The 27,646-nt window shown below is 44.2% G+C and overlaps 1 protein-coding gene across 2 annotated transcripts in view; it reads left to right on the plus strand.

Moving 5' to 3' along the window:
• Nucleotides 1-27,646, plus strand: part of LOC134050882 (transmembrane protein 132D-like) — a 190,390-nt gene that overhangs the window by 71,943 nt on the left and 90,801 nt on the right. The window contains exons 2-3 of one of the 2 annotated variants that reach the window (XM_062504291.1): nucleotides 2,506-2,635; nucleotides 2,668-2,684. In XM_062504291.1, coding sequence (XP_062360275.1) covers nucleotides 2,506-2,635; nucleotides 2,668-2,684 — 147 coding nt within the window. The other variant, XM_062504289.1, reaches the window with a different exon arrangement.

The raw sequence follows: 27,646 nt of genomic DNA on the forward strand, positions 1-27,646 counted from the left end.
ACAGATGAGGAAATGAAACCTTATCTCTTCTGAGAAATCCTGATCCATAGACTGCATTTACCTCAAGGATCTACATTTGTTTTGAAGCATTAGAAGTCAGTAGAGGGTGGCAGTTTGTCGTTGGATAAAGTGAATGCCAAGGACAAACACACTCGGCTTGTCCTACTGGTTTTGTGTCTGTTTGTCTGGCTTACCTCCTCACCTGGCATTTAAAGGAATCCAGACAGAAAATAAGAGGATGGCATCAGCTGTGTGTCCATGTTTGTACACTTATTTTTTTCTATAGTTTTAAAAGCTTTTTACAATGCAATTTTCTTCAGTTTTCAGTGTGTATCTGTTTGCTGAGCAGCCCTGAGATCCTGCACAGCTTTTCAATTACAGTACAGGTATTGCAGGTGTGCCAGCTGAGCAAGGTAGACCCTGCTATGGTCTAAGGCTGTTTTTCTTGGTTCCATGCCAGTTTTGTTAATAAAAATGTGTAAAAGCATAGCTGCTGTGCAGTCAACACAATCCACTGGCACAGAGCTGGGGGGCCAGGCTGGCAGCAGGAGCTCCAGGCCGTGTGAAATGACAGCAGCCCCTGACTCTCAGCTGGCACAGCCAGTGCTGGAGATCAGCTCAGCTCCATCCAGCCCGGGACTTCCCAAAGCCCTCAGCTCAGCTCAGCCACGCAGAGCCCCCAGTGGCACCTTCAGCTGTGTTAGGGGGCTCCAGGTGGGGAGGAGTGCCTTAATCACAAATTACCTGCACAGGACCTGAGCCCCCCAGCCCCACCTGTGCAGCATGGATCATCTCTCTGTCCCTGGTCTGAGCTGTGGCCAGCAGTTTTCCTCCCTTGAGCTGGAGCAGGAGGGCAGGACCAGGTGCCAGTCCCTAGGAATGGCTAAAGACACGTGCTGAGAAATGTTTCACCCAATTCTCTGGCCTTTTTGTACCTCCCTCTCTGAGGCATCAGAAATGTAGCTCAGTTTGCACTCTGCTTTGACCGCTGCTCTCTTGTCCTGAGGGATGTCTGCTCTGGCAGCAGTGACTGCACCTGCTTAAAACTCATCTTGGGAAATTAGCGTAGGGGAACTTGCACAAAATTGGCAGGCTCCGTGTATTTATTCTCCAGGTGTGCTGAGGAAATTGCAGCCACTGCTATTGAGTTAGTGGTGGAAGAAAGGAGACAGAATCCTTTTTGTTCAAGCCAGTTGAAAGAATCCTTTGGATTTTATTCTGAAAACATCTGTGTGGATCTTGTCCTTCAAAGCTTTGCTGAGCAGTTGCACGCGGGGGCAGAGCTGACAGGGCTGCTTCACTGCAGTTTGCATCTCTGCGTGGCAGCAGCTGTTCAGACAAAAACCTCACGTTCCTCTCGGGGTTTCTGCCCAGACCTGAGAGCTTGCCATGGCACCGAATGGCTTTGGTGTATGAGATTTTAAGCAAATACAATTAAACTGTCATTTCCTGACACCTCACAGATGAGGCTTGACCACAATGGATTTCTTGTAAACACATTCAGGAGCAAGAAGTTAACACCACCAGAGACTCCTAATTCAGTAATTTGGCCAACATTATATTTAAAGATGTGGGGTAATTCAGTAATGCCCTGAGGTTTATTTATTATAGAGAGAAGCAGAATTAAAAAATGCCACACCTCATGAGAGGAATTGAAACAGATATTTCAAAGTGCATCTCTCTCCACATAAAGTTCCTGTTCTCCACCCGTGGTTAAGAAATTCTAGTTTTAATTCTGGTTATTCTTTTAACATGCAGCTGCAGAAGTATTATGCTAGCACATGAGAATAAAAAGTGCCTGTCAGTAGGAGCCAGTCCAGTTTGCCATATGGCTTTTCTGTTGTTTGACCTCTCATACATGGAAACAGAGCTCCAGAAAAATCTATTGCTTTAGGAAAAATAAGAATTTTTAAAAACAACTATTTTTAAGTTCAGAACTGACAGGACAATTAAACCCAACAATACCTGAAGAAAATTTTGTGGACTCAAAAAGGTGATGAAGATAAGAGCAAAGATAAGGATTGTCATCTTTGGGTAATCCAGAGAGGGAGGAGAGAAAGGGCAGATCTTGCTTATAATGAAGCCTAGCAATGGCTCTTCGCTCCAGCACCCAACTCCCTTCTTTTTACACCAAAAATGTGACTTTCTGCTCCAATGCAATAACTCATAGCCAGGAGAGAGCCTTTCCATGGCCAGTGGTGCCCACAGTGTGGGTGAGGGCAGAGCAGGAGCGAGGAGCCTGCTCCAGAACCTCCCTGCCCTTCAATCCAGCTATGACTAAAGCTGTAATTACCATTAGTTCAGTCAGATTTCTGTCTGGACATCATTTCTTCAAAATATGAAAGTCTTAATTAATTCTCTCATCTCCTTTCCTTTTCCTGCTTGAACTCTTAACGAGTGGTGGCATTTTCTGTGGGGCAGCAATGAGAACACAATGATGGAACTAGGAGTAGATGGAGCTGACATTTGCTGTGTAATTGGTGAAATATCTTCTTGCTGTCCTAGGGCCAAGGTGAAGAGAGGTGTGAACGTTTTCAGCGTGAGAGCCAGCAGCCCCTACCTGTGGGACATCAGAGAGAGTGTGGATTCCACTGGGAAATATGCACCAGCTGTGGTGCTGTGCCAGAGGAAAGCTGCTGCTGAGAACAGGTAGGTCATGTCCAGCAGCCTTCTCCTCGTAACTCGTGGCTCCTTGTCCTTCTCAAAACATTGCAGTGGTTTTAATCCATTCTCCTATGGTGCACGAGGAAACGCTTCTTTGTTTTGCACAGTCCACCACACAAATGTGACTCAGTCCTAGTGCTAGGACTAAGAAAGGAAATACTGTTGTCACAAATTATTTAGAAGAACTTGTTTCATATCTTCACATTTGATTGTGGCTAGTTAAATTATTTTTTCTAATTATTTGATGCCACACGTTATAGTGGGGGGTCTTTATATGGCTGTTTGTGGTGGATTTTTTTTTTGGTTTGGTTTATTAATTTTACTTGGGGTTTTCTTGGTGGGTTGAGTTCTTTTCCTTTATTTGTTGGGTTTTTTTTCTTGGTGTTGTTCTGGTCATTTCTGACTGTGCAATGATGATGTTCATGGTGAGATTTATATGAATTTTTGATCTACAGAAGGAAATAGGTTTTCTGTTTTCCATTCCCATTCTGCAACATTGACCTGTCTTAAAATGCCTTTATCTGGCAGGTGGATGTTCCTTTTTAATCACAACTTTTTGGTTTAATGAATATGTTTTTATATAATGTGCTGCTTGTTGCTCATTGCTTCTGGAACTACAAGTCAAGAACACATTTACAAGGACCTGAGTGGATTTGCTTTGTGGTTAGCAGTGCTGTTAGAAAACTTCCCACATTACGTGTGTGATTCACATGTGAAATTGTTCAAAATCCAGTAGAGTTTGGGGATTTGTTATGTGGTTTATGATATTTAAGCAAATACCTTCTGAACCTAATAATCAGGAAGTTTCATCTCCTTGCAATCTTCATGTATGGAAAAGAAAGAGGAAGGGAAGGACTTCCCTTTGGAATCATGGCAGCAATCACTTTCTCCTCATAACAACTCAGATTCTGCACAATTCCTTTGCTGCTGTACGCTGAATTTTCCTCATCTAAAGCATATATTGTCATAGACCTGACTGAGTGTCACTGGGCAAAGCAGAAACCTGTGTGTGTGTGTGTGTGTGTGTGTGTGTGTGTGTGCCAAGGTGGAATCTTCCTGTGCCGAGGACAGATTCCTTAAAATCCCCGTTCAAAGCAACTGGAGGGAAGCATGAATATTTTCATTGACTGAAATGGGCATTGGATCAAAATCTGAGATTACTGCAGATGACTTTTCCATCACACTTTATCTCGTTGGGCCCATAGAGTGCATTTGCCTGATTTCTCTTCCTCAGCAGGAAAATACAAAGCAGCCTCATGGGGGAATTGAATTTTGGCAACTTAACTTCCCTTCACTATTCATCATCCAGTGGCAATCCTTTAAAATGACCCCTGGTACACAAAAAATAAATGATTGTGTCATCTCTCATGCAGTGGTTGTGGATTCTGTGTGCTTGCACATGCTGAGTATAAACATTGCTGGATGTTTATTAAAAGAAATCTGAGCTCATGCACAGGTCTTGCTAGAAAGAAAATCCAGGGAGGACAGGGTATGTGTGTACCTGTCCTGTAACTCCTGGTTTGATTTGTTCCTTTGAGTTCCCAGCTGACATTTTCTGGTTTTCTCCCTTTTGAGAACTTCTTCTTCCTCCCTCTTTGTAAACGAGTGCAAAATATTTGCAATGCATTACCCAGTGTATTGTTTTCCTCATTAACTTCAGTCAGATCTGTTCAGCTGTGTGTTTTAAGAAGTAAGATCAAGCATTGCATGGGGAAAGAGAGTGGCATGTGCTCTATGGTTTTTGGGAAATCATTTTATCTGTATATTGACATGCTTGATGTCACCAAATAGGAACAGTGGGTAACAGATAAATATTTATGTCCCTTATCAAATTTTTTTTAGTTAATTTAGAAATTACACAAACTCTGCTTATTCTTTAATTTCTCCTAGAAAGCAGAGGTCTGATCACATGGGTGCAAAGGTGGCAGTGTTAATTAACTGCAGATTCAGTACCTTTGTGTTCCTGATAGTTTTACATGGATCAGAAAATAGTGCTAATAAAGCTAACTCAGTGTGACAAGTGTAATTTCACGGCTTAAGGAGGCACTTGTGCAAGTGACAAACCAGAGCAGAATGCCAGAGCTTCTCCTTCTCAGGGTTGGAAATATATCCATCATTTGTTTGGAGAGGTTCTGGCACCGGCAGCTTATCGTAACAGGATTAACATATAAATATTATCACAGCCAGCAGGGTGTTTTCAGATGAATATTAACAGCAAATATTATGATTCTGTCTGAGAATAACTAATTAAGCCCATCTGTCAAATATGATTTGAAGTTCTCGTGCCTGGCTTATTACGACAGTGTTCCAGATTAATGGGGAAGCAATTAGAAAGTTCTCCCCAATTCTTCTAATTTCATTCTCAGGCAGTAATAATTTTGTAACACTCTAAATCCTGACCCAGGAGATCATTAGATGGGTTTACTGCTTGTAGCATCTGTAGAGCACTGCTGTTCTTCCCCGTGAAGCATCCATCTTCCACCCATCTCCTGCCAGCAGTGACCAAACGAGCAAAGAGAATTGGTGTGGGAATTAAAGAGGGAGCAGAAATGGGACTGGGGAAACCCTTCAAACCCTGGCTGAGCCAGGGAGATGCATCCTAATCTGTGTCATCCTTCACTTCTGTCCTTCAGAAGCTGGCTGGTTTTATTCCTGTTAATTCCTCGTGCAAAGAGGTGAATGGAACAGGGAGGTGAGATCAAGCAGTCCTGCATTTCCCGAGTATTTCCTTGGGTTAGTGCTGCTTCTCACTGTAGCTGAGATGGGGCATCTCTGCTGTGCCAGGGATGACTGGAGGAGGGACAGGCACAGGTGAAAGATCTGGGTTCCTGTCTGTGCCTCCCCTGACTGCTGCTGGACTGGCAGAGTGCCAGCGGATGGGCCTGGAAAATCCTTGGGGTGGCTGGAGATGAAGATTTTTCGGGATTTCCTCATGTGCAGAACACGACTGACAGCATTTCCCTCTATCCACAGCTGCTGTGGAGACTTTAGGCAAGATGTTCTGATGTGCTGCTAATGGGTGTCATGATCCTCTCACAACATTCCTGTCAGGTTTATGGTTTTGGGTAAAAATGTTTGTTATTCCCACTCTATTACTGTTCTCTGTGCCAGTGGCAGGAACAAAGCCACTGATTCAATCAAGTACAAAATCATTCTAGACAAAGCTTGGCCATCTCTCAGTAGAACCTTAATGACCATTTCCTGCCTATCACCAGAAGTATTTCAATTATATAATGGATAAGCTTGGCTCAGCAATTTCCTTTCCCTTTTTCTGGAAATGTAGCAAGGACAGAATTTGTTTTGATGCTTTTCCTCCTCAGTTCTGCAGCACTGAAGGAGTTGCTGCTTTGTGCTGCCTGAAACCAGATGCTGCTGTCAGAGAAGCTGATTTTCAGTTTGAGCTACAAGTGGCTAAATCAGTTTGTGGGAACGTGGACACAGTGAGAGACAGTAACAGGATTTTCTGGGCTGTATCCTGCATTTATTCCTGCAGGTCTCATTTGTTCATGGTACTGTATTTCAGTGCTTCATTTTCTTAACACTTTTATAACTGAAGAAATTCACTTGCCATTAAATAATAACAGGGGACAGGAAAATGTATGGCAACATGGCCTTTGATTTTCCTACAGAATATTTTCTATCTATTGCATTTATGCCATTGTCCTTAGTGCCCTGTTTCTCTCATTTTCACATGCAGATATTAAACATTTTCACGTTGTAAATGCAGTGAGCTATTGCCTCACTCTCTCACTTGTTGCACATGCCAGTACATTTGATGGACTCCCAAGAGTGTTGTAATCCTAAAACACTTCTGAAGCCAACAAGAGCAACAAATTTAACATAAATAACAGCCTAATGGCCACAATAATTACACTCTGTCTCTTGCTGCTGTTCATCAAAATGCTTCATAAAAGTAGTTTAATGTTTTAGATCACTGTTAATTTTTTCCTTACTCTCATGTGCTCACATGACTTTGTCACCTAGAAATGAGTTATTGCTTGGAAAAAGAAATTTCTACTCTGAAATGAGAGAAAAGAGCATGTGATACAGTTAAAAAATCTCCTTGCATTTTGTCATATCACGTCCCGTGGGAATCATGTGAACTTCACTTTGTCACGATGGAATAAAAGCAAGAAAGAGATTGCAGAAATCAGACTTTCAGAATGGAATATAGTCAAGAGTGATGTTTTCAGAGCTGAGCAGGGTCAGTGGGTGAAGGGCTGGGCTACGTTGGATGTCTGGGGATTTTGGTGGCAACCTAATGCATTATTTGTTGATGTGAAGTCTAAGCAAAAAAGATTCCTCCTATCCATTTTTTAATCCTGGTTTTATTATTGAGGGAAACAGGAGGGGAGGGATAAAGGTGACACTTTTATGTGGCTCCAAAATTGCTTTTTGAGAGTAATTATTAAGCCCTAAAAATCTGTGTGTTCACTGAGCATTGTTGGTGCTATGTAATCCGTTGAGATCCCTGTTGTTGGGCAGATAGAATATGTTCATTTAATTCTGACACAGCCCAGCTGAACTCCAGTTCTGCTTCTGAGGCACATGGGCAATGATCAGCTGTAAGCATATTTACCCTGAGTAGTTTAGACTTTCATGCTGTGTACACTTTGGGTTTTTCTGTTCCCTTCCTGTGTTATTAGAAACCCCCAGGCTTCCAGGAATTTGTCTGTTGTGATAATGTGAAAGCACTGAACGTCTCAGAAGTCATGTTTGTATTCCTCTATTTGAAGGCAATTAGTCACAAACCTCTATTTCTCATATTAAAGCTTCAATGTGCCCTCAGAGAGAGAACCCCTTGAGATATTGAGGCAAAATGAATTTGTCTGAACCAAGCCTCAGTGCATTATTATTTTACACTCTGACCCACTTTTCCCATTTCTTAAAAAAGAAAACTATTTTATTTAGCAAGAAATGCAGACTCTTTCTTGAAATCATTCTACTCAGTGCTAATACACTAGAAAAATGTTTATGGTTATCATCTTGAATCAGATCAAAAGGAAGGAGATGAAATAACAACCAATTGTTAGATCAAGGCATTATTAGCCACCGTTGCCACCTGTTGGTTTGAGACTCATTCATTTGAAAACAAAACTTGCAGAAAGCACTGCAAAGGGGGGATGGCCTTTGGCTCTAGGAGGGGGACTCCTCTAACATAACATTAGGGGCTGAATCTCCTTCCATTGAGAGTTCTTGGCATGAAGAACTGGGGATCAGATAATTTAAGGGAAACAAACTTTGAGGTGAAGGAGTTTTCTGACAGCAGCCAGTTACAGAAAAGGCAGGGAATTCAAGGCTGTGCTGGGAATTCTGTCCTCTCTTGCTGGGGATGTGCAGGTGTCCTGGGCTATTTCTGTCACCTTCTTGCAGAGCAGAGGCCCTTCTTTCTGCCTGCTGTTGAAACAGCTAAAGGATGTTTCCAATACTCTGGATAACCTCATTCATATTTAGTGTCTGTATTTTTACCCTGCTGCTACCCAGTGTAATAAATACAATTTTAAATTTGAGAAATAATTATTTCCCTTAAGAACCTTCAGGATTCATCATCGTTATGCTTGCTCTGTGTTTGTGGTACTTAGCACTGTAGTTCTTAAACCTTTGGTAGCCCAGAGGCTCAAAATAACAATTCCAGTGGGATAAAACCAGTTTCCTTTCTGTTACAAGAGACAGCAAGCGAGTAATCTCCTGTCTGTTAAAAATCTAATATTAAATGCAAAAGTGTGTCTTATGAAAATATCTCTAATGGTTCTGTTGATTTTTTTTTTTTCCCTTGGAGAAAATCCTGTAAGAAGTAATACTAATTACTGAGAGAGTTGGAAAGTTGAGTGGATGACTTCAAATATGAGCTGAGGCTATAGAAATATGCCTGTTGCTCTTGAGACTTGGGAAATTCCCATGTTTTGGATGAAAAAAATCAATCTGTCACATCCAAATCAACACACAACAAAGCGTGGACCAGAAGGTTGAGGGAATTATGTAACACACTTCTAAATCACAAAACCAATCCTAATAAATTCCAGGTGCTGGAACAAGGCCGAGTTCCCTGGACATTTGCATTATTTTCTGCACAGCTCTCATTGTGCAGATACATCAGTGGCACAGCTCTCTGGAATTGCTGGTGTGCCTCAGATCTCTTTTGGAAGTTTCTGCTGGCGTCCGTGCCAGAGGAAGAGTTTGGGTGTTTGGGATGCCTTGTGTCTGTGGGTGTCGTGTCTGACAGGACAGGAGCTGAGCTGTGGGATTCCATGCAGAGCTGTCTGTGTGTTCCCTGGATATTCTGGGCTCCAGGGGAGTGTGTGATGTGATTCATTCATTCCTCCCCGCGATGGGAGCCTGCAGTGCTGCACCTCTACCAGCACACCCCAGCTCGGCAAGTCGCAGCCCAGGGAGCGGTCTGGAGTGTAGCTGTGGAGTGTTATCCAGAGCTGTGGAACGTGCAGTGCACTTTGCATTTGCACCCCTATTAGAGGTTGGAGCTCAGTTTGGAACCCGTGCTCGTTGTGTTAGTTATGGATCGTGTTCTGTGCACGGCACTGTGACGCTGGCTCTGAGCAGGGGAAGGCACAGAAAAATCCTTACATAAGTTAGACAAAAGTACATTTTAGGGTGAGTAGGAGTGGGGATTCGGGCTGTACCATCTATGGCAAAAGAGCGAGCCAGAAGGGACGAGTGGCTCATTGCGTGATTCCCTGGAAAAGTGCAGGAGTTAGTACAGCCTGTGTTCCCTTTGGGTGCTCGGGAACCCTCAGAGTTCTTTGTGTCAGGAGTATAGATAGGGGTTTGTACTAGGTATGCTTGGAAATGGGAGTGCTTGCTAGCCCTGCTGCTCTGCCTGTGATGTGAGACTGGCCCAGGCTGCAGTGTTAGACACAGGAAAAATTCTTCACTGAAAGAGTGACTGGGGAGGGAATGGTGGAGCCGCCATCCCTGGAGGGTTTAGCAAAGCCTGGACGTGGCACTGAGGTTTAATGACAGGCTGTGTTAGGTCATAGGGCGGACTGGATGACCCCAAAGGTCTTTTCTGACCTGGGTAATTCTGTGTTTCTCTTGTTCTCTGATGTGAAGTCACAGTCCATGGGAACGATGCCCTGGCACGGGGTGCATGCACTGCTGTCTCCAATTCCAGGAGGATCCCAAACAGATCCTGTCTGTGCCTGGGAATCCCTGTGGTAGTGGCAGTGAGGGATCACCTGCTCTTCTGCAAATGTGCTCATGTTGTTCTTACTTCCAGGGCTTACCTGAAGCTAATATTCAAATGTGCAATTAGCTGAATGGATGGCTGTGCTCTCCAGTGCTTCTTGAGATAAATCTTCCCTGGCAGGTTGCAGGAATGCCTTTTGCTCAGCTTTAGCTGAAATACTTGAAAACACTTTCCGTGTTGACAAGATCTCTTTTCCAGAAGCCTTACCTGTGACCCAGAGCCACATGGTCCCTTAGCAAGTCCTTGGTCACAGGATGAGCAGAATCCTTGAATTAGAACTGGAACGGAGCCTTTCACTGTGAGCTCGTGAAGTGCTGAGTGGAACTTCTTCATTTTCAGTTTATTAGACCCTTCCATTTAATCTCATACTAGAGAGAAAATAATTAGCTTGAGTAATTTTCAATCCAATTAATCTATTCCTGAGTGGCAAATATTGTACCTGGAAACAGATCGATTATGAAGTGTTTCCTCTGAGATGCATTTTCCTGTTAATTGTTGAAGCAATTAATTTTCTTACAGCCACACGCAGGTCTTTGTGTGAAGCAGTGAAGGCAAGGAAAACAGCAGGCCTGGAAGAGAACAAAAGATGCCCATAAAAAATGAGCCCACAATTAATAAATATGATGTACATGGAGTGCATTATCTGCGTTGTCCACACATGATGCACTTGTCAGCATCCATAGCACAGCAGTTTCCCAAAATTGGAGAAATCAGGATGTGCTGGAGCAAATCTTGGCTGCAAATTCATGAGGAGCAGTCTCACATGAACACATGGTGCTTGTTCCATGGACCATGGGCACAGAGCAGTTTGGCAGACAAGCTCTGACCAGTCTGGCCTCTCCCTCCTGTCCTGAGATCCACAGCTTGGGAAAACAGGGGTACATTTCTACAGGGAAAAATCCAAAATTGATCCAAATTGTGTCCCTTGCCAGTCTTGGAGTCCTTTCTTGGAAGCATAAGAAACTTCATAATGTTCTATTTTTGAGTGTTGATTTGCAATTCTAGGCATATTTTAATGTAAACAGACAATGCTGTTCTCCTAAATTCTACTGCATGTGGCAAAATGGCTGCAGTTTAACTTGGTTCTCCCAACAGCCAGACACACCTCTGACATGGAAATTTATATCTTCATTTTATAGCTTCATTTTTTTGCCAAGTTGTCAACAACTGAACGGAGGATGGTGCAACAAATAATTTTTAATTGTCTTAATTATTTTTGTAGCTTTCAAATCCCCGTGTTATATTTCCATGATCTCACCAATATCTCTGTTTTATATTAGAAATGCATTTACACATTCAGTGCATACCTGTTGTCTGTATTGCAATTCTTTTTAGGTTCTGAGAGATTGAATCAGGTTTGATTTTATGCATGTTCAATACCAAGAAAGCTGAGGAAGAGAGGGGGGTTGTGGGTTTATTCCACATTTGTTTTCTATATTTGAGTAAGATAAACCTCTGTCTTAGTCCTTAAGAGTCTCAAAGAGAATTACAGTGTCTTGATGAAAAATTACTATTTGTTCAAAAATCAAGACTTTGTTCTCATAAAGGACATGAAAATAAATCTTGTTTGCAGAGGCTCTCAGCAGCGAAGGTTCAGGAATTTAGCTGTCTCCAGAGTTTGGGGATAAATGACAGTTTTAGAAATGCAGCCTTACGATCAAATCTCTGAGATGCTGGGAATCAGCAGTTGTTTTGTAAAAGCTGTAGTTTTGCTCTTTACTTTGTGGTTTTGGCACTCTCATCATTCTTATGTAATTCTCTAGGAAAATATCTCTTGTTCAGTGGTTTAAGGGATTAATCTTGTTTATGAAAAGAAATGCTTCTTCTGCTTTTTGGATAAACCACAAATAAAGATTTTACTCTTCAGTTGTAATCAGGACTTGTAAACACACCCGAAAGTCCTAATGAACTGCTAATGATCATCCAGGTTCTTGCATCAGAAACAGAGAAACTGCAGAGTTTAGTGGTATGGAAATCCACAATTACCAGGCAGGTGAGAACAACTCTTAGGAAGGAGAATTGCTGTCAGGCACAGCCCTGTGTCTGCAGACCTGCTGGGGTGAGATGATGCTTTCATCCCCTTTCACTCTGGAGAAAGAATATTTAATTTTCCATTACAAAAAAAGATGCAATAAATGGAACGCTTTATCGAGAAAAAGGAAGAGTTGTGCCAGGGGCAGAGCAGAGAAAGCAAATATTTAGATGTAGTCTACAGGGATGTATATTTATGAAGGTCCTAACAATGCAAACACAGGCAGGAGTAAATTACAGCACTTCTTTTGTACCCCTAACCTTGTTTTAATGCTGTCACCTAGGGTAAGCAGGGCTGTTCTGAACTGGCACATCCCCAGGAAAGCAGCAGTATCAGCATTGTTGTGTAAACATCTGGCTGTGGGGCAACATTCCTAAATACCATTTTTCATGGCAAGCTTGAAGGCCCTCAGGTGCAATGGTTTTCAGAGCAGAAATCTGTATTTAGATCCATCAGAAAAAGGAGCATTCTGTGCCTGTGCAGAAGTCTCCTGTTCTAAATTTAGAAAGTCAATTTGTCTGTTAAGGCAGGGGCAGAAGCGGCACTACATGGCCTCTGGAATTTGCAGTGGAACAGGCTGGATTGAGCTCATCTGGAGCTCTGCACCTCCAGGCCACCGGCTGCATCCAAGACACACAGTATTCCTCCAGGCTCTCGCAGCTCTTTGACAAGGAAAGGAGGAGGGGGAGCAGGGAGTTGCTTTAGTCTGATCTCTAAATGAAGTAAGCAGCTGAACTTTTAAAATCATGCAGAAGATTAAAGGACACTTCAAACAGCCTGGTGTGTCAGTTTATTCTGCTGAATATCTCTTCCTTAATTGTCACAAAACTAAGACATTAAAGTTAACAGAGTCATGTGCTCTGTTAAAAGGGGCTGTTGCTTTAGAGAAAGGTGCTCCTGGAGAAGGGAAATGCAGAGAAAGGTCTTTCATGTAGTACAGGCTCAAGGGTTTGGAAAACTCCAGAAGCTTTCAATGTAAAAACTGTGATGTAGTGCAAAGAAGTGCACACAGCTTTTGCTGCTTTTACCCCCGCAAAGGCCTGGGTGGAAATATGAAATTCATTCAGCACCATATCAGGGCTTAAGAATTATTTCCACGACTAATAATTCAAATTAAATTACATACATGTATGAGATATTAGGCGATTGCAATTTCAATATATTGCAGATTAAATTCACCTGATATTTGTGCTGTGAGCCACATCTCAGAGAATGTGCATAAAGATGTCAAGTCAATTTTTCCAGCTTTTTTCTCCTACAGTATGAGATTTTTTTTTCCCGTAGCTACATTAGCTCTTAATTTACATATTGTTTCTGCACTCTGTGGATATTGCTTTCTTTTTTTGTTTATACATCAACAATATTCATGCTTTCTATTTTTAACATTAAAATATTCCCCCTATTTCAGAGAGGTGTCAGCAGGCAAGTGGGTATATTCAAGTGCTGTAGGGTGTTGTGCAGGTCTCTCACTAACAATAGGTGTAGGATGTTTTATTTCAAAGGGAAGAACTTATGTTCATTTCTGTCATAAGTACAGCCAGCAGTGCTACACATGTGCTAGCTCCAGAATACATTTGTCATTTTTAATGAAGGAAATAAAGCAAGTAACTACAGCTAGGTCGATTTTTCATTAATTTCATTGGGATTCTTTTCTTTGGAGAAAAAAAGGGCATTTTAGCCAGGTTTTGTGAGCAGATGAGTCTCATGCTGCCTGTGCATGTGTGCCTTAGATTTGACAGCAGCAAAGCTGACTCAGAGATGGTTATTTCTTGTCTGTGTCATGAAAATACACAGAGTAGAGGAAAAACATAATAGAGACTCTCCAGGAAGCTGAATTCTTATCAATAGGCAATTATGGAAAAATCTTAAATAAGAGCTTGTGGTTTCTTGGACACAAGAGCCAATCAAGCATGAGACAGAGCTCTGTAGGAAAGTGGCTTTTCCTTGTTCCATCCTCATAGAACCTCTTCTCTCCCTTGCTTAAGTAATTTCCAGAAAATCTTGGCTGTGTAGGGCAGACCTGGCTTTGGGGTCAGATATCAGCATGTGGAACTGGGAGGAAGCTGCAAGCCTGCTCTGGAAGGCAGGGGCGAGCGTTTCCTCGCACTGGGGTGCAGGGAGGGCACTGGCAGAGCTGCTCCCTGCAGGTCAGAGCCAGTCCAGGTGTGTTTGGAGGGCTGGTCCCCTCTGCAGGACACAGGGCTGTGCTTTGTGCTGCCAGGGCTCCATCCGCCTGTGCCTGACCAGGAGCTGCAGCTGCCCTGCCCTGGCTGTGCTCCCTCCTCTTTTCCAGGAGCTGATTTAGCACTGGGCGGCTCCTTGGAGCTCCTCAGCTCAGGGAGCTGGCAGAACAGAACTGGTTCCAGTTTGCTGGTGCTGGGAAGTGACCCAGCCCAGCCCAGCCCTTCCTTGTGCACACGCTGGGCTGGCGGGATGTGCAGAGGGCCCGGCGGAGCAGGGCTGCAGGGTTAGGACAAGCCCGCAGTTAATGACAGGTGGTAATTGCCAACCTCTCTGCAGGGCCGGGAGCATCCCTGTCCATCCCTCCAGCAGGGAGTCTTTGCTCGCTTCCCCAGCGGCATGGACAGTGCAGCTGGCTCAGGGGGGAAATGCCGGCTGGGCTGGTTGTGCCTTACAGACACAGGGAGGGCTCGGTGAGGCAGCAGGAGCCCTGGGAGGGGAATTCAGTGTGAGCCCTGCAGTCACAGCTGACCTGGGACGAAGCGGTGACAGCGCACAAACATCAGCTGAGCAGGGCGGCGCGCCCTGCTCCCCCTGCTTCACTCCCAAATCCCAAATCCCAAATGCAAGCTCTCTCAAGAGACAAGTGGCTTAGCAGGGAAAATGGAAATCAGAATCTTCAAGGTTAAAAAGTTCTGTCTAACCTTTCATATTATTGCTCAGAAGAATTATTTTTTGAAGTTAATAAACCACGTGCATTCACCTCATGTGGCTATTTCCCTCCCCAAACAAATTGCTTTTATTGTCAAAACTACAAATTCGGGCACTGTGATCGATAGCATCGTTTTATGAGCTGTCAGGAAAGGGACTTGAAGATGCAACTTGGCTTGATTGTGTAGGAATAAAGATTGATCAGGCCTGTTGCTGCTCCTGTATAGATCCTGGGCTGATCCACATGGAGTGAACAAAGCAAAGCACTCTCCCCTCATCCCTCTTCACAATCACAAAGTCGATAGCCTTTCCTCTGTGCTTGTCTGCAACCCCAATTAATATCTTAAGAAGGGCACAGAGCAAGAGCATGTTTTGGTGTTGGGGGGTCTCTCCCTCACAGGAAAATGTGATTTTAATTCCAAACTTTTCTTGGTTCATTTTGCCAAAGGAACTGAGCCACGACTGTTGGCTTTCACCCTTTCGTGTTCTCTGCTGCTGTTTATTAAGTGGAGGCAGGGAAGAGAAGAGTGCAAGATGAGGACAGTGGGCTGCTGGGTCTGGGGCACTGAGGGACTGCAGTGTCACACACTGCTCCAAAGGGAATGTGCTCTTTGGTGGCAGAGTGTGCTGAATATAATTAATTTTGGCTGAGGTGTTTTCATTGTCTGAATTCACTTACCATAATAAATGTTGCTGTATTTGTAGCACGGGTGACTTCACAGACTTGTGCAGGTTGTGCAGTGCCCACATCCTGGGCCTTCCTTAGACCCCAAGTACATCAGGAATCACATTTGCAGCTTTATTCAGCACCAGCTGCAGGGTTGTTCAGGAATCACAGTCCTCACCTGCAGGTCTGTAAGCAGCTCTGAGGCTTTTCCTTTTCCCTGTGTGCCCTGTGCTGAGTGAAGGGCTGTACCTGCTGAGAGGGGAGCACCTTCCTTCCCTTTGTGCCTCTGCTTTGCGTGGCAGGGAGCTGAAGTGCCAGAAAACACTTCCAGACGTTGTGCTGGGTCCCCGGGATGGCTCCTGGGCCATCCCAGGTGAGTGGCAGGGCAGGGAATGGCTGCAGGAGGAGCAGAGGGCACAGGAGCCCTGGGAATGCATGGCTCCAGCAGCAGCAGCACGTTTGGTGTGACCTCACTTGAGGGGTGATCCATTCGTGGTTTGGGTTTTCACATGAAGAGTGGGGACAGAATGATGCCTGGGTCCTCACTCTGAGGGCTGACATCAAACATTATGTGCTTGGCGTGAAGATTTTGGATAGAAATACAAATCTAGAAATACTGGACATCGTTTTGTGGCAAGTCCTGCACTTACTTAATGTTGGGTTCTTCTGAGGTGTGTAACTTTGCTTTTATAGTCTTATCAGGGGGGCCTGTATGGAGCTCTCCCTGCTCAAGGTTCACTGCCCTGTAATCCCACTGAAATGGAGTGGAAAGCCCATGAAAATTTCACTGCATTTGCACTCAAGTGACATATGGCCATGGTGTTAATTTAAAAAAAAAAAAAAGAAGTGATGGTCCTGTAGTCTCCATGGAGACTGAGCATGCTGGAAGAGGTGGGAGTATAAAATATTTTCAATTTTAGGTTGAAAGGCAGAGATCAAAAGTTGTTCTGGTTAAAATGCTGGTGGGTGTCAACATGCCCAGTTGAATTATAAGGAATTTTGCACAAATGCTTTGCAGAATGTTTTGAAAATGAGATTTTAAAGCAGGTTTCCTGTAGTATTTTTAGTGGGTTTCTGGAATAGATCTGGATGTGTACTGTCTGTGCCTTTGTCAAATTGCTACCAGAGTGCTTGAGCCAGGAAAGAAAATACCCATCCTGGCAACAAGGAATCCTTGTTTTAAAACTCAGCATTCAAATTCTTCTGGAGGACCAAAAAAAGTTAAATGAAAGAGGACCCAGCAGAAGTGGAGACATTCCATTCCATGTGATTAAGATGTCTGGCTGTCAAAGAAGCCAATAAAAAAAAAAATAAAAAAGATTTCCCAAGGAAAGAGCAAGAAAACTACATGAGAAGTACTCAGCAAAATGAACAAATCAGCCTGTGACTGTTGGTAGCTGGTAAATCTGGTTCAATGTTGGTTTGAAGATATTTTATTCTGAAGACTGTAGTGTATGCAGAAAGAATAATTAGCAGTATTGTTAAGTTAACAACACTGGGTTTCAACTGGGTTTATCTTTGGTCAGCTTTACATTCCAGAATGACTGAAGAAACAGAACAGTTTAAATGTTTTCTTTGCTGTTCAGTTCTGGCATGGCACATGTGGTGTCTTTGGATCAGTGCTAGTGCAGTCACTTTGATTTTTGTGCTTAGCCTAAGTTGGAAATGGAAACTGCTTCTGGCGTGCTCCTGGAAAAATGTGTGTGCCCAGCTCCTGGGGTGGCTTTCCTCATACAGCCAGTTTTTACTGACTTAATTTAAATGTGAAGTGTTGCTACGTGTGGGGCAGATTCAAATGGAATGTACTCCTACAACTGAAAACCTCTGCTAGTTCAGTTCTTCTTTTTAGATTCTGATTTCAGAATAGGAAAATGTTGCCCCTCTCTCCCTAAAACCCCTTTTGTCTGTGTAGTTCAGACACGAAGCTCTTAAAAAAATACTTCACTCTGTTCACTTGTAACATTTATCTGTTTGCCAAGGCTCTGAGTGGGTGTTTAATTTTACTTAAAGGACAGTGTGAATAGCCTCTGGGGCTTAATTTAGAATTTATACAATTTCCCACTTCCCTTAAATAAATCCTAGTGAAGGAAACATCTTTCATATGTAAAGAAAGTTGTGATTTCCACACCATTTAAAGTCACGTTTTATTTAGACCGTTCCATTTCCTCTTCTCTTGGGGCAGTATCTGAATTCCTTGTCAGGTCATTAACTATATTAGATGCATTAGATGAAAACATTTGAACATTTCTTTTGTCAGAGAAAAAACATTAAATGGATTAATGCTGTGTACATATTCTCAGTGGGAGCTTCGTGCTCTTTTCCTGCCTGTCCAAAATTGCAGGAGCTTTTGCAATGTCTTAATGGAGCTGTGCTGCTGGAGTGGGCACTTGAGCGGGCACCTCCCTGTGTGTGCCTCAGGGGTTCTGAGGGCAAATTCTTTGCACTTTCCTCCTCACTGTCTGGGTTAGAGGGCTCAGCACCGGGTGAGCCACAGTAAAATGTCATTTTGTAGGAGGATGTGGGAGGGTGTAGTGCTGGGTGTGCTGCTCCATCCCATTATCCCATCCCATTATCCCATCCCATTATCCCATCCCAGTATCCCATCCCATTATCCCATCCCATTATCCCATCCCAGGCAAGGAGCTGCTGGTGGCCTGATGGGATGGGATGGGATGGGATGGGATGGGATGGGATGGGATGGGATGGGATGGGATAATGGGATGGGATCCACGGGATGGGATCCACGGGATGGGATCCACGGGATGGGATCCATGGGATGGGATGGGATCCACGGGATGGGATGGGATGGGATGGGATGGGATGGGATGGGATGGGATGGGATGGGATGGGATGGGATGGGATGGGATGGGATGGGATGGGATGGGATGGGATGGGATGGGATGGGATGGGATGGGATGGGATGGGATGGGATGGGATCCACGGGATGGGATGGGATCCACGGGATGGGATGGGATGGGATGGGATGGGATGGGATGGGATGGGATGGGATGGGATGGGATGGGATGGGATGGGATGGGATGGGAGCAGCTCCTCCCAGGGCTGGCAGAGCCCATGGAGCAGCCAGGCTGCTGCTGTGCTGTGGCAAAGGGCTGGAGCACATCTCAGGCAGCCCAGGCAAGCAGTGCTGTGCAGCTGGAGGGGATGAACACACTGATCCAGCTGCTGTGGCATCTGGGGCTCTTTGGGGACAGTGCAGGTGTCACTGCCGTGCTTGTTTGGAGCAGAGGAAGATTTGATAAGAGTTGAGATGCTGCTCTTTTAGTCCTTCTCCCCCCACTGTGCCCTGCACCTGCCTGGACCAGGGAGTGGTTCTGTGTAAAAGCCGAGCACAAACACAAACCCAGCTCTGGCCCACACTGGGCATGCAGGAATCCACAGCTGGGGGCTCTGGGGTGCTTCAGTGGCAGCAGGGAAAAGCTGTCAGCACACAGATGAAGCAGCCACGATGGAAACGTGGGAGAGGAGTGATCAGCAGTGCACTGGCAACATGGAAAATGACAGCAGTGACCTCTTCTTGGAAATAGGCACTCTTTCATTGCTCACACCTGAAGGGAAATTTGAAACTCGCTTTGACTGGTTTCTTATATTCCTATTGATTTTACAGTTTTCCTTACAATTAACAGATAAGGTGCTTTTCTGCCTCCACTCAGCATGTTATTTATCCTTCCCAGACAAGGGTTATTACATGCTGTCTCTTTTTCAGGCAAAATCCAATAAATTTTGTGATCTGTGCTGTAAAACTGGGGTAAACGAATAGAGCAGAGGAGTCATCTGTCATGATTCCTCCTTAGTGTCCTGCAGGAAATGAGCAGCCAGGAAGAATCCACCAAGGCTGAAAGATGGCATTTCCTTCTTTTAGCTCAGCCTCGAGGAACCCAGCCTCAGACAATGGAGTTTATATGAAATTCTCAACTTACTTCTCTCTGCCCCTGGTGTTTTTTTTGAAGAAAGCCTCACAAGCTGTTGAGTTTCCTGTTCTTGTTTACTGGATGTTTTTATTGAAATGTTTATTGGATCTTTGGCTGGAGAAACATATCCCTTCAGCGAGCACTGGCACCATTTGTTCAGCTGCACTCCATTAATATGCACATACTTAATCTGCTCTTGATTGCTCATGCTGCCACACCAGAGCAGGGGGAATCAGCCAGTGCAACCAATATCCAGCTTTTGGCAGTAGATAAAACTATGGGAAAGCTGAAAAAAAAAAAGGAGTGATTGCTCTTCACTGAGCATCCCAGCCTGGTGTGGTTAGCCAAGGAGAGAGACCTTTGTGAGACAGCTCACACCTGAGTTTTAGAAGTGTGGGTTTTGCATAATCCTGCAGTGTTCACTTCTTGGCAGCCTAGCTCTGTAAGGCTGCCCTGGAGCACAAGTTCTGTCCCTTCCCTTGCTCCTGAGTCCCTGAAGTATTTCAGTTTAACTTGAAATCTTACTGGCATCAGAGGATTTGGACACTTGCTTGAATTTCAGAAACTATATTTTCTTGAACAATTTATTAGGAAATTAATTCATTGGATGGGCAGCCTTGGAGCATGGGAATAATGTGGGCTCTTCCAATAAACATGAGAAAGATATTTTAGTGTGAGTAGAGGATTTTGGATGCATCAAATTTGAATTTTTCAAATTAAAAGCTGAACTGAGATCTAATTGTCAGAAATGCTCGAGGACTGTCGGGGTGGTGGTGAGGGGAGGAGTGGAAAGCTCAGTCCCGTGTCCCCAGTACATTATTGGTTTCATTAACAATCCTGACCAGGTGCAATTGAAATATTTCTCCCTTTTTCCATGCTTGCCTCAGTTTTTCCTTTCCCCACTGCTCATCAGTGGTGACACAGAGCAAAGAGAGTAAAGTTTTCACTGTTTCTTGCCTGGTTCCAGAGTGACCAACAGGAGATAAACCTGTCAAGTCCTAGGCCAGACTGTTGTGGCAGACTTTCTCTGAGGAATTAATACCTCTGGGATCAGAATAAGAAAGAGGATCAGTCAACTTCAAAGTGGTGAAGTGACAGCTCCCTCAGAGGTGGCAGCTTGGCAGTCACCCACAGCTGGCTTGGATTAGGGACACGGGAGCTTTAAATGTGCCAGCATAGAAGGGGAGAAAAGAAACCCTGCCCACAATGACTTAAAACTCGAGCAAAAAAGAGAGTTTGAATGGGAAGGTCACCAGAACTGGCTGAAGTCTTTGACAGCAGTGGTGCTCCATCCCTGGGGATTAACATATTTTCCATTCAAACTGATAGCTAGATAATGCTGTATTCAACGTTCTGGAGGTATTTGCAGTATTTTAGCAGCAAGCTCAATAGAGTAGGCATTTATTTCATAAAGAAAGTTGATGCCAGTCTGGTCTAACAGCAGAGTGAGCTGATTAAAGTTTGGCAGACCCTATTGACTTTTCTAATAAAGAAATCACTGGCACAGCATTTTTCTCTACTTAAAGCAACAAGAGCAAGAATGGTGAAGAAATAAAACCTTTAGAGAGAATGACGCTGTTGACAGCACCTTTTAACTTCCTCCATTTAATCACAAGTGCTAGCTTTTGCCACCACTAGAACACATAAAACAGTAATACTGCAATGTATTTATTACTCATCATCCTCTGGAGTGCCTGGGAATTAGGAGTGTGCAGGGGGGAAAGAAGAGCATGGAGAGGCTGTGGAGAGGCCATGCCACAGTGACAATAAAATAATCCTGTGGCACATTTATTCTGGAGCTGCTCATGAGCTCCTTGACCTGGGTCTGCCACTTCTATTCACGTTGCAGATTTCCCAGGGAGAGCTCCATAATTCGAGCCCTTGGTGTGTTAGTCCCTCTGTAAACCCTGCTCAGTGTGGCTGAGCCCAGCCTAATCCAGGCTGGCTCCCAAAACCAATCCCTGCCTGAGCTGGGAACAGCCAGAGTCCATCCAGGGGAAATGGAAAGGCAAGGTGTGAGCACTGGAGCTGATTCTCAGAGCCCACAAACTAAAGGATACTTTATGTCCATACCTTCAGGCAAATGGGACCCTGGGGATCCTTTAGCTAATCCTTATCATATTACAATGCAGACTAGATTATTAATGACACAACAGTAGTAATGGGCTAGTAATGGTGAGAGCTAAATGGGAGTTTGAGAAGCTATTCCCACACCTGTGTCTGCCCCTGTGTACTTTGGGATAACCATTTATCTCAAAGTGTTTATTTGGCTAATGAGACCACCTCAGTGTGACCACTTACATATCTAGGAGCTGCTTATTTTGCTTTCCTCTTAGATGATTTTTCGGGTTTTAAACAAATTACACAAAGTCATGCCTTTGTTATCCTTAAAGCCTCGCTTTAATCCCCCCAAGCTCCCCAGTAGCTGCTGTAAATCGTGGCTGTGTCCAGAGCTGTTTCCTGCCCTGAGTTTCCCCGTGCTTCCCTGAACATCTGTGTGAAGCCCTGTCCAGGGGTTTGCAGCCACCCTGGCAGCTCTGGGGTCAGGAGCCTTCTGCTGGGCTGTGTTTGCCCCACAGCTGCTGCCCTCAGTGCCTGTGTCGTGTTCTGCATGACCCGTGCTGGAAACGGGAATAATGAATGAATAAATGACTGGATCTGCAGCAGTGCAGGGCTGAGGTAGTTCTGGCACTTGGGCACTCTCTGGGAGTGTGTGGTGCTGAGAGCAGTGCTATGAGCAGTGTTCAGGAGATGCTTTGCACTGCTTCTGGTCTCTCTCTAGTGAATGGCAGGGTTTGCTGTTACATTTAGCTTTGGTTTTGTCATCTCTGTCTCTCACTTCATCATATTTATCCCTTACTTGCCAGGCCATTACTCACCTTAACATAAGTAACACAGAAGAGAGAATGAAGGAGGGTTGGGAATGACAGCAATATTTTCCATCCCATGTGTCCATCTTCCCTTTCCTCTGAAGGAACCAAGGAAATGTGGAAAATAGCTGTGAATTCTCCAAAAGTCTGTCTCCCACATGATACTTATTACTTTCCAGGCAAGCACTTGGCTGCCACTGGTGCTGTTTATTTATGCTCAAAGTGCTTCAATCATTTCTAGAGAACTTGAGAATACACTTGTATTGTCCAAATACTGTCCTGCACACAGATTGATCTGCCTCACGGGTGTGCAGCAAACAGAAGAAACCTTGAAAATCTTACCATTCAAATACGGGCTTCTTGGCAAATAACTGTATCAATAAACCTCAAAGAACTGGCAAATCTTTTATTTAAATTGTCTTTGCATCCCCAGGGAGATGTTTTCTGTGCTATTGTCATCTTCCTTCACAGGAACTTCTGCACGTGCTGTGACAGTTTACATGGGAAAGGCGCCCTTAATGTGCATGGTTTAGCACCCTCCAACACATCCCTGGCTTGGAAATGGAATGTGTACAAAAGATGCAAAAATCAAATCTAAAAATACATCCAAGTGTCAGACTAAATTAAAATTCATGCTTCATTAAGTGGGTACAGTACAACTAAAAGAAGTTTTGGTAGAAGCAGAACTGCTGCTTCTGTCCAGCTTTTTAGCAAGCTGGGGCCAAATCTCCTCAGAAATGCCCATGGTGTTGAGTTAATGGTGTTGAGCAGTTGTTTATTCCTAGTTTGCCAGAACACCTGATTCTGCTTTTGCAGCAGTTGTTATGGCACATCTTCAAACTGAATTTAGGCTTTACACATTGCCTTTATGTTTGATCAACCATCTTCTTGCTGTGAGTTAAAGCACACCCCAGATGCTGCAGCACACCTGTGATTTACAAACTGTTACTGGTTTGTGAAAGATAAAATACCCCTTTGGTCACCCAGTGGGTGCTGTGTGAGCAAACACAGCCTGTGGAGCTGCTGTGGCTGCAAGGATGCTGTGGAAATACAGAGCCTTGAAAAAAAAAAAACTACAAATATACATATATATATATATATATATATATATATATATATATGTCTGGGCTGATTTTTTCCTACCCTGTCACGTTCAGCACTCAGCCCTGCTTTAAGGAGGGTTTTCAGAAGCAGCTTTTCTGTAGCAAGTGCTGAGAGCTCTGCAGGCTGGGACTCTTTGCTGTGGTTCCAACAGGCTCCTGAGCCCTGAGCAGAAGTGCTGGAACTGAATGTTGCACGTTGTTGATTTTGTGCTGTTTCAGCAGTGGAACTATCTGGAGATCTGAGCACATATCTGAGCAAGAGCCATGGCTCCTTTCAAGGTGTAAAATCCAGCAGAGTGCTTTTTGAAATAGGCAAGTTGACTTTTGACACAGAATCATCGATTTTTCTCCCTCTCCTTTGAGTTCACGTTCTTACATTTCTTTGACTTTTGACATTTTGCAGATTTTTGCAAATGAATGTGATGCTAGACAGGAATAAACTTAATTGTGAGAGTCAGAGATGACCCAGAGAGGAATGCAAAGTAGGTCAGGAAAGGAAAAGGTGGTGGGATCATCGTGGCAGTGACACGAGGGACATCTCTGCAGGTGACACAGGAGAGATCTCGGTGCCACAAAGCAGTCAGGAGGCACTTCCAGCCCTTTCTCTATTCTCATTAACCTTCCCAACCCTGAGCAAAGTCCACTGGTGTCTTTCCTTCAACCCGGGGGTTTGATCCAGCCTGGAAAAGAGCTCCCAGTCCAGCAGTGCCAGTGGAACAGGTTTCCCATTGGGGACTTGGTGTCCTGGCTCCTCGGGGCATCCTGCAGTGATGCTCCAGAAGAATTGCTGTCAAATGTGAGAAAAGGCAGGCAGGGTCTCCTCAGTGGTGAAAGAAAACGTTCCCCAACCTTCCCCCAGTGCACAGGAGTTCTCTGCTGAGGACAGTGCTGAGGGCTGGAGAGCCTCCCTGTTTAGAAACAGCTCTGACTCTTCATTTTATTGCCTTGGTGAATTCCTGTATGCATTGCCACTGTGTTCTCTGAAATATTGCAACTCTCCGAGGCCAGGGCAAGTTTTCCATGGAAAATGATAATGTTCTCCTTCCTTTATTTTAATTAGTATTTCAGTGGAAGTGAGGAATTTGCTGATTTATGTAATTCTTTAAAAGAGGGCAGGGCAGCAAACTTCAGAGTAATTTATTTTTTGACATATATATTGCAGTGGTTTCCAAGACTTTTCGCAGCAGTTTGCAATCCTTTTCTGCAGAGCAAAATATTCACCTCAGACAGTGGAATTTCACAAAGTCATCACTGATTCATGCATTTCATGATTATTTGCTATTTTTGCAGCCTCATCTGTGTATTTTTACTCCGTGGCATCCTGCAGGCATGTTCATTTCTATCTGCTGTGCTAAAGTATTTATGCCGATTGTTTTAAGAATATGTTTTCAACCAGTTCAAGAAAACAAATTCTTTTAAATAATTGCAGTTATCAATGAATTTTTTTTGTATGTGCTAGCACTTAATGAACAAAAAAGATACAACTTGGCTTTTAGCAACCAAATGTGAATCTCCTCTAGCTGATGAGATAACCATTTCTAGAAGTTATTAGTAGTTTCCCTCTCTCCAGTGTTTATTCCCAGCCTGCAGTTGTGGCCCTCTCAGTATGGCTGGCACAACTCTGAAGTCACAGGAACTCTCAGAAAAGGAATGCTGTAATATTCAGTTTCCAAGGCATTCAGATTTAACTCTCAGCTGTTCCAGCAGCTCGAAGGAGATGAAAAATCCTCCAAGAGTTTTGCAGTATCTCTTGAGAAGCTGAGAGCACACAAAACTCAACCAAAACAAAATAACATTTCTTATACCTGAATGGGTTTAGAATTGGTGTCATTTACAAGAGAAAAATGGAAAAGCAAAGGCAAGAATGTTAATAAATGCCACAGAGCTCCTTAGCATTGAATTATATCAACAAGTGAAGTGAAGGATGTGTGTGTTCAGATGTGAATGTGTGTAACCATAATTTATTTAAATTTCAGTGTGCCACTGGTGCTTTCAGGAGCTGGATAATGAGATGCTCACATTTCACCTTAAGGTCACAATTTGTAATAAATCCCAGATATTATTACTTACTTCTTGAGGTACTTGTATTATCTTAGGTAATGAATGTCACATAAGAATGTCACAGATTGAAATTTAGGCAGACAGCTTGAACAGTGGGAAAGGACAGGACTGGTCCACAGTTTATTCATGCACATGGTGTTCCACCTGGGAGAAAGTCTCTGGGAAAGGTTTTGCTGAAGGCAGGGAAGGTCAGTACAGATGAGAGCTCTGGGATGAGCTTGCTTTGTGGTTTATCTACCCCAGGCCCTGCAGCAGAAATGGCTTGGACACGGTTGTTGTTTTGTCAAGATAAATATTTGAGGTGGGCAGGGGACAAGGAGGTTTAATAAAGCTGCATCCCAGCTATGTCCACATCTCCTTGCTCTCAGTGCCACTGGAGATCTGTGCTGTCCCTGAGCAGCTCTTCCATCACGATCACCCCGTGCTGCTGCACTCGTGCCCTGCCCAAGGAGCCACCTGAGTGCTCTCCTGGCCACTTCTGGAACAAGAGATGTGGCCCTGGGACCTGCATCAGACAGCGTGGCTGGGGTCAGCTCCACTCCTCAGATGTGAGACCCATCACAGTTCTGATCTAGAATTTATCCTCCTTCTTACATCAATTTCTTTTCCATCCACACCTCTGAAGGTGCAGGTTCTTTTGCCATCTCAGGCTAGGGTTAACCTCTTCCCCTCCCAGAAGAATCCAGAGTATTTTTAGGCTTTTGAGCAGTGGTTTGCTAGTTTGTGTAAGATGAACAAAGACCAGAAAACTCAGCAATCCTACTCTAGTGAGCTGTGAGGAAGGCTCAGGGCAGGAGTGCCCCTGGTGAACAGGGGCTGAAAACATGGCCAGGGCTCATGTCCAAGATCAAAACACAGACTGCAGATTGGAAGCACTGTGGTAAGAATGCTGACCCTTACAATATTTCACCCAAACATTTAAAATAGCATCTTGTTCTAAATGTCTGGATCCCTGTCGCTGTTTTATTTCCTTTTTTCATGTGCAGATAAGTGATAGTTGCCTGACGCTCGTTTCACAGTTCCTGGCTGTACCAGACCCAAATTGAAGCAAGCTGCTCTTTCAGATTGCAAGTGTGAAAGGTGGTGAATTGCCCTCTGGAGGTCACTCAGCTCAGGCTGTGTGTCTTAACCTCCTTTTTGTGTGCTCCTGGTGCTGACTGCAGCACAGGTGAACCCTGCTGGAGCTGGAGTCATCTTTATCTCAAATCTGTGACCAAATACTGGCACTCCCTGCTGCACTGTGGGCTTTCCATCATCCCCCATGTTCCTTTTTCCTTCTTTTAGTAATCCACTTTGTCAGCGTATCAAAGCAATGTTTATTGACCTGGTAATTTATTTATGTTCATTTAAAATCAACATTATCCAGTGCTAACTGGATTTACCAGAGGTCAGGGGCTCCAGGGAGGTTTCTGATTATCCATTCTTCCTCTTGGAGAAAAACTTGCTGCATAATCTTAGAAATCTCTCTGATAGAAAAGACACCTGGAAAGGAGGGGGAAAGGATAATGTTAGGTACAAGTCACGTCACTTTTATTCAGCTTTCTGCCAGAACCTCTCTGCTCATCTCCACGGGCCCCTCCTGACTTCAGGCACACAGGCAAGCTGCAGAAACGCTTCTGCCTGTTGGAAGTGCTGTGTGCTTTTTGCAAATTCATAGTTAATTACCACTGCAGGATAAGGAGAGAGGACAGAGAGGGGAGATAATTGATATTGTGAGGCTGTGTTTTGTGTCTGGAAATGATCCAGGAACCTTGGGTCAGAAAGTGAAGAGCTGGGGTGCACCCCCAGTGCAGGAGCTCTGTAAAATCATCCCTGTCCATCTCTGCACTTGTGTGGTTCCCAGTTTGTAGTGGGGGAACGCCTGTCACTGGACCTGCACCTCCAGAGAGGGTTTAGGAACTCTGCAGGAAGGAGACCTGAGAGACCTCAGTGTCAGGGTTATTATTGCAACTATCAAAATGTATTCTCAAAGAAATAATTCTGACTGCTGTGCCAAGCTCTCCAGACATGTGGGTAGAATCTCAATTGTCTCTTCATGGCTAGCTTGGATTTTCCCCTCTCTCTCTCCCCCCTTAAGTGTTTGCAGTCAGAATTGCCTCTGCAGCTCTCAGGGATGAGGCTGCAGCTGGCATGTGTGAAAATCTGCTCTGCTACCACAGTGGGGTGGATAATTGACAGTAATGGCTGTAAAATCCAGGGCTCAGGGGCTGGTTTTTTATTTTTT

This window comes from Cinclus cinclus, chromosome 17 (genome assembly GCF_963662255.1).
Source record: "Cinclus cinclus chromosome 17, bCinCin1.1, whole genome shotgun sequence".
Classification (NCBI taxonomy): domain Eukaryota; kingdom Metazoa; phylum Chordata; class Aves; order Passeriformes; family Cinclidae; genus Cinclus; species Cinclus cinclus.